The sequence below is a fragment of the Diplodia seriata genome, assembly GCF_021436955.1.
Source record: "Diplodia seriata strain FDS-637 chromosome Unknown scaffold_4, whole genome shotgun sequence".
Taxonomy (NCBI): Eukaryota; Fungi; Ascomycota; class Dothideomycetes; order Botryosphaeriales; family Botryosphaeriaceae; genus Diplodia; species Diplodia seriata.
In genome coordinates this window covers 2,793,212-2,804,930 of record NW_027117311.1, presented here as the reverse complement: position 1 = coordinate 2,804,930, position 11,719 = coordinate 2,793,212, and the positions used below count along the sequence as shown (strand labels likewise).

Here is an 11,719-nt window from a genome sequence, read left to right as displayed (position 1 = left end):
ATATTCATCTTTACCCGCCTAGATCTTCGGATACATAGAAATTGCCTACCCGGATCTGCCTCATAGAACAATTCTACATGGGGTGGGTAGTTGAATACAAGATCCGGACGTAAATGCAAGTTTTAAATCGTGCATTTACGTCTGGATCTTGTATCTAACTACGTACCTAAATATTTCGTTTCGGAATCTGTGTGTAAGGCACATGCATGTGGGCCTGGTGCATGTGCCTGCTGACAGGGTTGTCTCAGATCTCAGGGTCCAAAAAGGGGGCTGACAGACCCTCCATAGGGGTTCTATAGGAGGGTAGTCGATACCTGAGCAAATGCTGAATGAATGCCTGTGTACAAGACTGGGCAATAATTATATATTACATGGTAAATCGCCCCGTCGAGATGCCATACGGGCCCTGCCTTAGCCAGTCAAAACGATCGTGAGACTCCGTATTCCTCTGCTGCGTCAAACGCGCTGGGACTTTCCATAGAACGCCAAGCCCATACCTAAGAAGCCTTATGTATATACCATCCAAAGAAAGCCCTCCCTTTATCTGATCTCATCCATGTCATCACGCTTTCATTTCGACTCGACCGACACCTGGTTCATGCCGTCCATGGACCGCGACATCGGACTAAGTTCCGCGCCTTGGCCGCTCTGGCCCCTCTTCCGTCCTCCCACGAGGTGGAAGCCGAGACCTGAAGATGGCCGCGTATCAGGCTTTGCGAGGTTCTCCGATGAGTCCCCAAACCTAGCGAAGAAGCCCTTTTTCTTTTGCTTCGGTGGCTCCTCGTTGAGGCGCGGCTCGTCATTGAGGCCAACATCCTCGAAATCCTCTTCAGTCGTTGAAATCGGTCTCTCGAAACGGCGTTCGTTCAGGGATGAGCGCGGAAGGCGGCGGGAGTCAAGACTTTGGCGAGGTCGGACATCTAGGTTTTCGCAGACCGGCGACCGGGCAGAAATATCCTAATTGTCACAGTAAGCATGGCGCGACAGGAGGCTTTCAACGAGGGGGACGCACAAAGGACCGCCGGTACGAGTCGAAAGACTCGCGCGAGATGCTGAAAGGCTCAGTTTCACTCAGAACGCTGCGATGGTTTGACGAGGTGGAAGCGCGGGACTTCCCTCCCCAGAAAGAGCTCTTTTCAGTTGGCGAGGGCTGGGACACTGATGTCAGCAGGGATGTTCTTATCGCAATTCGCCTGACTCGAGGTCGTAGCGCAGGGAGGACTGTGTGCTCGTACCGGCAGAAACACGCCAGAGTCGTTGATCTCTGCGACATATCAGCATGCTGTGCTCGGCGGTGACAGCCTTCGTGGCATCCCGCATGATATCATGTAGCAACATGCAAGGTCCGCCGATAAGGAGCGTGGATGAGACACTCACCGCTCAGCTTGTACTCTTTCTCCTGTATCTCGACGGGCTTGGAGCCGGTGGTCTTCGCCCGTTGGAACCCGGTCTCTTCGCTCCGGCCGCGGGCAACGCTGGGGCGCTGATTCTCGTCCTGGACGTCAACCCCGCCGGGGCCTCTCCTGAAAGGATTGCGGATAGGCATGCTGGTGGCGGCGTAGGGTAATTGGGCGTATGGATGCTATCGTGGAGCAAAAGCCGGGAGTCGTGGGGTGCGCAGGAGTGTGTCCGTGGTAAGTGCAACTGTCAGGAATCGGGCAGCGCTGGGCTGAGCTGGGCGCGGAGCAAGCGTCACGACTGCTTTTGATGTGTCCGGGCCTTGCAAATCCCGGAGCCGTCGCTGCCGGGGGCGGCAGGCACGGCAGCAGGGAACGATCGACAAGAGCAGGGCCGAGGAGCTGGCACACTTGGCAGAAGTAACCCCACCAGTGCCGCCTGATTGGCCTTGATGCGCTGTTCTTGAGCCCACCCGCACAGATCTGGCGTGCCTTGCGATTGACTCCCGTACATCATCTCCATCCCTTGGGCGCGCCGGCGGCTGTACCCACGATCCCGTCACATCACGCCGATATCCGACGGTCTCGGTGGAAGTTAAGCTAAGGTTAGGGGCCGGCCGAGTGCGGAGCGGAGGGATGCTGTGCCGCCGCCGGCCCATGTCGGCTTCTCGTACGATGGCGACCTCGGGCTTGTGAAAACCATCCCACAATGGCCCCATCGGGCATGCATCGCGACAAATGCTGGGTGGTTAGACATACGACCAGAGGGTTGGAGAGGAACCGACATCGCGCAGCGAGTACTCTTGGTGCTCCGCGGCTATGACGCACTGCTTCTCCACACAGCAGCGCGCGCCTCCGCGCGCCACCGGTTAAGCATCGACACCGGAAAAGCCTGAACGCCGCAGCCGCCAATGGCTGCCACTATCGGATGTTTAGAGGAGACAACAGCACGCCATGGTGGGTTGCAAAGGAATTGAGCCCACCCACGTCTCTCCCACTGTGAGATATTGCACCATATGTACGGGGTAGTGGAATCTCATGTCTGGACGGACTTGTCTGCTTTTCGGACGTCCGGACATTGGATGTCAGCTACCCGCGTCGGGAGAGCAAATGCCTTTGCAGAGCCCACAGGACTCAGATCTCCTGTTACCTGCTGTGGCGCCGTCCTCGCGCTGCGGTTAAGGAGAGTGGCCTAGAAAGTCAGCCATGGAATAATCGAACCCGTCGTGTGGCACTTCTGCGCTGTCCCTTACTGGCCAGCATGCATTGCGGTCTCTTGTCAAGGTTGCATGGGAGGACGTTTGTCTCAAAGCGAGTCCGTAGGCGCAGAGAGAGGGGGCTGTTATACTTGAAAATCGGATGGCAAGGATGGATACGGATTCGAGAAGAGTGGCGCATATACATGGAACGCCTTTCCCACCCGGAATCTATTTCCAGCGGCACATGGCACGCCGCCGCATCATTAACGTGGTCAACGAACACGACGTGATCGACGACAATACGGTTCTCGGGTCTGGACTCCGCAACCAAGGGTCTGGACGATGGGTTGTGGGGTCCTCGAATAAAATCTTGCACGAGTCGCCACGCTGCAGCCGTGCGTTTGAGCCGCGATTTGGTTGCCCAGCACCGGAATGACGCGAATTAGGTAAATGGCTCGGTCTTGGCTGCCTATACGGACGGGTCCACGGCCACGGCGGGCTGGAGGGCCTCGTAACAGAGAATGGATCGGTGCAGTCGTGTCACACTGAGGCTGGATCAAGCATGCTTGGAGGGCAGCAGAGGCATGGCTGAGGCTTCGGACAGCGGGGTGGGAGGGCTGACGCCCCTTTTGGCAGCTTCGGCGCAGAGAAGCCTGCAATGGAACGAAAGCTGCAGATGTGTCGCCATGTCAGCGGCCGATGGGCTGAGAGCGATGGCGCTGACGTGCAGGCGCTGAAGGGCCAACGGCACAAGCGAAAGCGAGCGAACACGGCATGAGAGGCAGAAGAAAACTCGAACGGCGAGCACATGACGCAACATAAGCTGTGCCGCGTGCGCGCCTGACTGGCTATTATTAGGGGCGCCCGACTCTTCAAGCGGCCTCGTGCGCGAGCGACAGACGCGATTTGCGAGGGTGGAGGCGTGGAGGCGTGCGGGCGGGCGCTGTTTATCCGCGGGTGGGCGAGTCGCAGAAAATAGATGAAGGTACGAGACGACGACGCGCGCGCAACAAGGAGGTCCCCGCTGGGCCGCCCTCACTGGCGGTGATCAAACGGCGGAGACGCTGCCAGGGCGGGCTGATTGGCTCGGCTGCAGCCTTCAGCAGAACAGGGCCCCAAGCGTGCGTTGATCGCATCGGGACCGCGCGCCACGACAAGCCACGGGCGTCCAAACGTCCCACCGTGCCACGGCCATGTTTCACAGCGCCTGCTAGCCAACATGGCTCCGCGCCTGCAGCCCGCGTTGCCGTCACCGCCTGCCATGCCCGACGACAACACGACAGGCGTTGCTGAGGCGCGCGCCGCTCGGCGGGGCGTCCCGGCGAAGTGAGCTGGTGCCGGCGCTTGCAGGCTTTGCAGACGCGCTGCCGTCTCGCCCGCGGGCCAGGCACAGCTGCAGGCGCCCGATCGGGACACGCTGCTGTCGCATGTATTGGATGGTGCAGCAGCATCCTGGCCCTGGGCTTCCGCGTTTGTCGTGCTCCACCGTCTGCGCGCCTTGGCTGCCCAGCATCACTACTGGCCAGGAAGCGCCTGGCTAGCCCAGTCACTTGCCGTATGGCATCCAATAAAGCGCTCGCCGGCCTCCCGACCGCCGGCGGCGAGAGCCCTTCATGCACGCCTTCTGCACGTAGCATGGCAGCCGACACACTACTGACCCAACCCGACCTTGCGCTGTGCTACCCTTGATTCGCCTTCTCGGCCCTGGCGGCTTTCTTCCCTTCGCGCCTCCAGCTCACGGGGGCCCATATTCTGTGAGACGTCGCCGGCCGCACGTCATCAGCCTTCCCTCTTTTCCGCCTCTGCTGCTGCTTCTCTTCCGCCCCCGGTCAGCCCCAGAATCCTTCTCTTTCCTGTTCCTGAATCGGCCAGCCCGTCCGCCAAGCACCAGTTGCCGCAATACGAACCGCGCCGGGGGGTGCTCCACGTTGAGGCTTCCGGGACGCTCTTTCCTTAAGAGAAGCAAACCGCCTGCTCGCACCACGGTCGCCAAGACCCGTCACTCTTATCCCCGCGAGCACCCAAGGGCTGCTACTACCTTGCCTTCGTTGCGGCTTGCCGTCCATTCGTTTCCTTTTCTTCCCTTCCTCCTCCACCCTGCTGCTCCTCCGCCGCCGCGTTTGCGCCCCAGCACCCTGCTACCCGACAACTTAGCCTCTCCACTGTCGCTATCGCTACCGACACCACGTCGCCGACATGGGCAAGGTCTTTTTCGTCGACTGGGCGCTATGGCAGAAGATGACCTTCGTAAGTTCATGCTCGTACCCGCCTGCGAGGTCCCTTCCGACGGCTAACACTTCTCGATGACAGGTGCTAGCCTGCGCAATTGTACGACAGCTCTTCCCGAACGCCACCTTCTGTGCTCATAGCTAATTTCCACAGGTCCTCACCATCTTCATCGGATGGATGAAGGTTCTCCATACTAACCGGAAGATGAAGAAGTTGACGAAGCCCGTCGGCGCAAGAGCAGACCAAGAACCACAAATGGTCGAGGCCGCCGCCGCGCCGAGAAGGAAGTCTGGCGATGACATTCCATTCGGTATTCGCGCCATCCAAAGCGGCATCGAGGTCGACGGCATCTGGATCTCGGGCACAAACACACCTGTCCCCGGCAGTCCCACCCAGTCGGCGCAAGACAAGCCCGAAGCTTCTGGTTCCAACTCCCGCCCCATCAGTACCTTGGATATCCCAGGCCCTGCTATGGCCGGCCCGTCTAGTGGCTCTTCCAGTCGTCCGTCGTCTCGCGGCCCCCCGTCTTCCAGCTTCGACCGCGCTGTTTCTGCCGAAAGAATCACAAACCACAGCCGCGATTCCTCGCCCGGTTCAACTGCTTCTGGCCAGCGTGCGCGCGCCCATCGCCCCCCGCCAACGGCTTACACCCGCTATAGCCAGGCCAGCATGTTGAGACACTCGGCTACTTTGGATACTCTTGAGGGTGATGCCGCTGAAGCCCAAGCGATGCACGAGCGCTCTGGTAAGTGAAAGCGAAGTGCTGTCACATAGAGCAACGCTAACATTCATTTGAAGCTTCTGGCGGTGCCAACCCTTACGGCTACAACTTCAGCTCCAACGGCTCCTCTCGCAAGTCAAGCGGCAGCAGTGATAACAACCCTGCGCATCCGTCCAGTGATGACGACACCACCGGGTCTACGACCACGGGTAAGGCTCCGATGGTTGTTGCTCCACGTTCTCGCGATCCCCGCACCGATCTGCGCCTGCTTCAGAGCCACCGCATGTCGCACGTAGCAGAGACCGGTTCTTTGGTCCGACGGGAACGCCCTGGTCCCACTGGCCGCAGCGGAGATTGGAGCAACATCTCCATGGAAGCGCCCTACAGCCGTTCTGCGCCTACTTCTGGTCGGTCCTCGCCGCCTTCTGGCTCGGCATCTGCTCCGCCATCGCCGCCTACTCCTCCCATTGCTCAAGGCGCGAATCCATTCATGGCTCCTCTAGAATCAATCAGCAGCCCTACTCGCGACAGTCATCCCGACAACACGGCGGCGCACGCCGTGCCGCTCCTCGAAACCTACCAACCGCGCGGCCCCAATTTTGACGACGATACGCCGCAGGCTCACCCCGCACAAGAATCCCAAGTTTTGCGCAAAGTGAACTCCGGTTTCGAAATTTTGCGGCCCGGTACCTTCCCTGTTGGCCCCACAGAGGAGGCGTTGAGAGCCCAGCAACCACCAAAGAAGTTACAGAAGAAGAGGAGACCTTCTGAGACAGACTCACGGGTTTCGAGCTTCGTGGAACAGGTCTAATCTATCTAGATTACAGCTTGTTCTGCTTAATACCTTGTCAACAACAGTGCGAGCATTGTCACTGGGGTCCTTGCCCCGAGACTTTCATGTCTTTCATTTCCAATTCGCTGGTCGCTATATGTACGAGCATCCTTGCACGAGCACCCCGGACAGGCATTAGCCTGCATCTTCCAGCGCCTTGTATATACTTTGGCATGGAAGATGTGGGAATTTCCTGTCCGCCTTAATGGCATCAGCACGGCGTTTTAATCGGGAAAGGTTGGTTTATTACAGGATTGTGGAGGGGAATTGTATATGCCAAAGCAGGGATACAAGCATTGGGTTTACGGCGTTTTGACTTTTTGAGTGGCGCCGTATTGTGGCCTTTGTTGGTACAATCGATGGAAAATTTTGGGCTAGCCTTGGGCGGCGGGTAGGACATGGGGAAAAATATGACAAGGCTTGGAAGCAGAGGGGTCAACGGCTTTGCAAGCAGCCGACAGCAAGAACATGTGCATTTTTTGTTGCATCTACGAACTCTTTCTCATCATGTTAATGTTTGGTGGGCTCTCCACCGCCTGGAACACTGTTCGGAAGCCATAGTGATGCTGTCCTATGATCTCCCAATATCTGTCTCCGCACCGTGCCGTGCATCGATCGATCTAAAGAGGGAACCGAAGCGCAGAACCGAGGCTAGGGACACTAGCACGAGCCACAGATAAATGCGGTAGGATTTCATCCGTGCACGAGACAGTCGAGAGGGACCGATGGTTTGAGATACACTGGAGTCCGCAATGGCTCAGGTACACGACGCAACGCCAAGGCGAAGATAGCTTTTCACGCTTGGCTTATTTGAGGAATACGGAGGCGAGAAAAAGGTTTCGCGACCCACTGCTTTCTGGCGTGTTTCGTACTTGACTAGCGCCTAAAAATAGAGCTGTTCTTTGCTACATAATGCACTACGTAGACACCGGCGTTGTGTATTTCATTGACGGATGTGGCGTTGGGGCTGAATTTAACTTTTATTCTTAACAACCCAGCATTATGCCTTCCTTTCTGTAGAGCTGGCGGGCCTGGGGGTGCTGAGATGGCTGGATTTGAGGTTCTGGTTTTACCTCTTTTATTCAAAGGATGAGCAGGTGGCCGTAAATCAGTGGCGAACTCGTCGGTCGTCGGGCTGCTGAGGTGTTGGCCCCGAGGTGTTGCTTGCTTGTGCAAGCTGAGCAATCGGGAGCCACCAGGTATCGTCAGTAAGCGGTTCTATAATAGTTGTAATGACTGACATTTGGTGGCACCCTTCTGGCCCTTTGACTTGCTTGAGCAACACTGTTGATTCCAAGGCTGATATCGGAGGTTGGAAATGGCTATTCACTCGGAGGCAATCTTGATCTGGATGTCTTCGACCTGAAGAAAGAGTCTTGGGCGATTACGCTGCGTTGAGTAGGTATGTGTCCTGAGGACGGGCTGCGTAACCACTGAGGAAAGAGATAGCTAACAGCTGTATCGGAACCTAGCCCAGCAACATGGCCGACCGACCCTCCTCACCATCTTCCGACAAAATTACCATCATGGCGAGTTTGTTGAGCAAATTCTTCGGGTGAGCGTCGAACTGATCAGTCCAGACATCGTCGAAGTCGCGGTGCTCGGATTTCAGAATGGACAGATGTAGATTCATCATTCCGGGAATGGTCAAAAGAGTGGAACCACCAGCCTGGGTCTTAATCATAATGAAGGCTGAAACAAGTAGCCACAGTCGCTGAGACTAAGGTGGGGTCAGCGGCACTGCGGAGCTCAGCCGGGTTAGAGGTGACAAACCTGGGCGGAGCAGCACACGTCCTGAGGCCAGTGTGCGCCGTTGTGATGGGCGCGCGGTAGAGCGGTGATTCGAGGCTTGCTAAGCCACCAAGGGGTAGTCCACAAGAATTTTAGGCAGGCGTCATCGGTCATGATGGGTGCCCAAGAGAGCGAGTGATTGGGAAAGCACAACCGCCTCAAGGCAAGCACTGATGAAACGATTGCACCTTGTGGATCAACACCATGCGGACTGAAGACTCACTCACGTTTCCCTACACTTTCAAAGTAATTTCCACCAACCCCGCCGTCCTCGCCACCACAATCCCCAGCAACATCAACAACGCACCCAACGCCACCGCACCCCACTCTCCCACCACCATTCGCCTTACTCTCGCCCTCGCGTTCCCCAGCAGCAAAACCTCACCACCGGCCCTGCGCGCAGACTTCATACCGGGACAGCCGTCCAGGCTGTAGCTATTGTTCTGGCGCTGATAGATCTGGATGGCGCCGTCCTTGGCGAGCATCTTGGCCGCCCAGTTGGACATGGTGTCGCGGTCTTCCCAATACTTGACTGCGGCATCAGACTCCAGGTCGGCGTCGGCATCGGCTTGCTTTTGCGTAGGGGGGAGGTTGGAGGAAGCCGTCTTGGGAAAGAGGATCGGGACGCCATAACCGCAGGAGGTTTGAACCTGGGATACTTTGTGGTGAGTGGTGGGAGAGGCTTGGGGGAGCGCAAGCCAGCGATGTTTAAAGCGGTCAGAGGGACAAAAGAAGGGAAGCTTACTTTGAAGATGTCAAGGATTATGATGGCTCTACACGCCTTGAGGCCCTGGTTGAGTCCAGTCTTAGCCGCCCACCCGTCGAATTGAGGGCTGTCCCTCTCGACGACGCGGCCGGTGCAAAAGAGTCGCATGATGCGTGGCGAAGCGCCGAAGCTACAAGCCATGAGGGTGACACGACCATTCTCATAAATATGCGAGATGGTCTCAGCGCCGGAGCCTGTGGCGTCAAGATAGGCGACCTGGTTCTGGTTGATTACGGCGAGGGAGTGAGACGGGTCGCCTTTTGGAGAAACATTGATGTGCGCTCCCGCGATTGGAGCGCTGGCGACGAAGAACAGCGGCTGTGCCAGAAGCCATTTGGCCAGATCGCTGGAGAGGGAGGGGTAGAACTTGGGCATGTTTGATGTCAATATCAGGAAGCCCACAGTGGTGTGGACGAAGTGACAGAAATGAGTATTGAAAGATAAATAGAGGTGAGTCAGATGCGGGGCTTGAGGGAGGGTGGACGAGGAACGAGGAATGCACAGTCAGGCAAGACGTCTGCCTGAATTCAGTTGCCAGAACACCGCCCAGTCAAACGGCCGGCAGAGGTGTCCAGGTCTTCCACTATGATGACTGTGCAGGTGCCAAGGAAGAAGTGAAGTGGAGGCGACAACGGCTCGGCTGTGAGTGGACGGCTTGGCGTAGCGCAGATGCGATGCGGGGAGCGAGGGACTGCAAGGCAAAGTCCGGGGCCGGCACCCCGTCAGCCCTGTGGACCGATGTCGGAGAATCTTTCTGGCCCCAGTCAACCACCATCGGCTTTGACGTCTGCCGAGCTTGCGGGTTGACGCCTGCAGCCATGTGAGAGCCCCATGGTCGTGAAGAGCAACACGGAAGCGCAAGGCGGATGTTGCGTTGCGTTGTCCATTGCAACGGCGGCAGATGTGGGCCAGTGCTTGGGCTGATAAGGTGATGCCCAGCAGACCAGCCCGGTCCATTTGCTTCTCGAGATTCCCATCATAGCGGGTGGTAGGCGAACTTGGCTCGGCCCTCGACGACGTTACCACTCAGTGAAATCCAATATGCGGACGAATATGCGACGTGTAAAAACGCACGAATCCGTCCAGATCTTGGATTCAACTACCCCATAAATACAATGTACTACAGGGCCAATTCTATTGTCACCCGCTGTGCCATCCTCTGGTGCAAGGCTTGCTGCCGTGGCTGGTGCATAGGATTGGCTTTGGCACACCTCTGCCGTCGCTATCCGAGGATAACAAGTAGGTGGCCGAAGTAGCGCCTGCAATGGAGGGCTGCTCTCTCGCGCTCACATCGTACGATCACGCATTGTTGTTTTGCTTCTGCATGAGGCAACCACGCACAGTCTGTCTTCGAACGATCATACCCGGGCTGTTGGCACGGTGGAGCCCATCGCTCACGTAACACCTAACGTCATCGTCATGGTACCCATCCATACACGTAGTCCAGTGCGCAAGGGGGCGGTGTAGCTCTCCCGCTGGAGCTGTCTGACAACGTCGACTTGGGCTCGACCTCGACCTCAGGACCCCCGGCCGGATGCAGGCGGCGTTCCGCAGCAAAAGCTAGAGTGTGCCCGTGGCTTTGCGAAATCCATTGGGAACGAGCTAATCGGTCCACGTGGGTGCGTTTGATCCGGATGACAGGGCTTGGGGCTCAAGCCAAATCTCCTGCCGGCCGGAAGGTTTCTCGGTACCATGGACGGGAGATATATCTAGGCACGTGTTCCGAGACACGCGGCACGCTGATAAGGCGCGGGCGGCTGAGCGCTGAGGTTGCTTCTGCGTCAAAAGCAAAGCCGGGTCGGATGCGAGGCGAAACGAAACGAGGGTTGAAGCTATCTGGCCGTGCTCAGCCCTGTTGAAACGGCGGCAGACGCTGGGCTGCGGCCGCACCAATCGCCAGGCGGGCCTGGCATGGCTGCCGATTGGAGCAAAACCGCTGGTATTGCACCTCGATGTCCACCTAGGCGGTGCGCCGGCCATGCACTACTGTGTACGCCGCCCTGCCTGGCCTGCGGATGCGGATGCTGCTCTCCACGCCCGCATCGAGCCAGGCCACGCGCATATTGCGGGCCGGTGATGACGATTATCGTGGATTGCCTACAGAGCGATCGGCAAGGCATGGGGCCCTTGCGCCCACGCCCACAACGTGCGGTACGCTGCATGATTGATTGGAGGCCTGTCACGATGCAGCCGCAACCGCCGCCTCGGCGGGCCCGTTGAGCAGTCCAAGGCCGACGACGTCTGCAAGGCGAAGCTCAAGGCCCAGCGAGCGCGTCCGCCGGCGGCGGCGGCGGCGAGGCAGACGCAGAGGATGTGCTCCGTAACTTAACAGCAGCCTAACGGCGTGCGCCCCTGATCGTCAAGGCGCCGATTGCCCGAGCTGGTTGATGTTAATGTGTGGTTGGGCTGTGCTGATCTCGCGGGCTCACAGCGTCAACTTAGCGACGCCAACCGCTGCTCTCTAACAAATCGCCAACCTCGCCCCGGCAAGCCCCAGCACGCCCGCACCGCCAGCGCCGCAGCCCAAGCTACGTGACCCCCCCAGACTCGTAGGCTCCGCGCCCGCCTGCCCGCATCCCGGCCTGTGCGCTCACGCCTGCTGCATCCAGGCGCTCCTTGCGCCGGCCCAGTTCTTTTGGGCGGTGCTATCATAGTCCCCATCGTCACGGCGGCCGCCCACCCCCAGCACCCACGCCCCAGAGCCGGCCAGCCTGACCAATGTACGCTCCATGTCATCCGCGCCTTCTGCTCCGGATAATACCTCGCCTTCCACCCCGGTGAGGT

The 11,719-nt window shown here is 58.2% G+C and overlaps 3 protein-coding genes across 3 annotated transcripts; 1 reads left to right on the top strand and 2 right to left on the bottom strand.

The window, feature by feature from the left end:
* Nucleotides 1-570: 570 nt before the first annotated feature.
* Nucleotides 571-1,546, bottom strand: SLS55_004723 (uncharacterized protein; the record flags this gene model as incomplete). The annotated part of the gene is made up of 3 exons (XM_066776179.1): nucleotides 571-957; nucleotides 1,236-1,264; nucleotides 1,378-1,546. 3 exons carry the CDS (start codon nucleotides 1,544-1,546, stop codon nucleotides 571-573), a joined length of 585 nt encoding a protein of 194 aa, XP_066634060.1.
* A 3,246-nt stretch (nucleotides 1,547-4,792) lies between these two features.
* SLS55_004722 (uncharacterized protein) lies at nucleotides 4,793-6,357 on the top strand (the record flags this gene model as incomplete). Its single annotated transcript, XM_066776178.1, has 3 exons — nucleotides 4,793-4,843; nucleotides 4,979-5,570; nucleotides 5,624-6,357. 3 exons carry the CDS (start codon nucleotides 4,793-4,795, stop codon nucleotides 6,355-6,357), a joined length of 1,377 nt encoding a protein of 458 aa, XP_066634059.1.
* A 1,347-nt stretch (nucleotides 6,358-7,704) lies between these two features.
* On the bottom strand, nucleotides 7,705-9,310 carry SLS55_004721 (uncharacterized protein; the record flags this gene model as incomplete). Its single annotated transcript, XM_066776177.1, has 4 exons — nucleotides 7,705-7,740; nucleotides 7,901-8,098; nucleotides 8,520-8,819; nucleotides 8,915-9,310. The coding sequence occupies 4 exons, from the start codon at nucleotides 9,308-9,310 to the stop codon at nucleotides 7,705-7,707; spliced, it is 930 nt and encodes a 309-aa protein (XP_066634058.1).
* Between the last annotated feature and the right edge of the window lie 2,409 nt (nucleotides 9,311-11,719).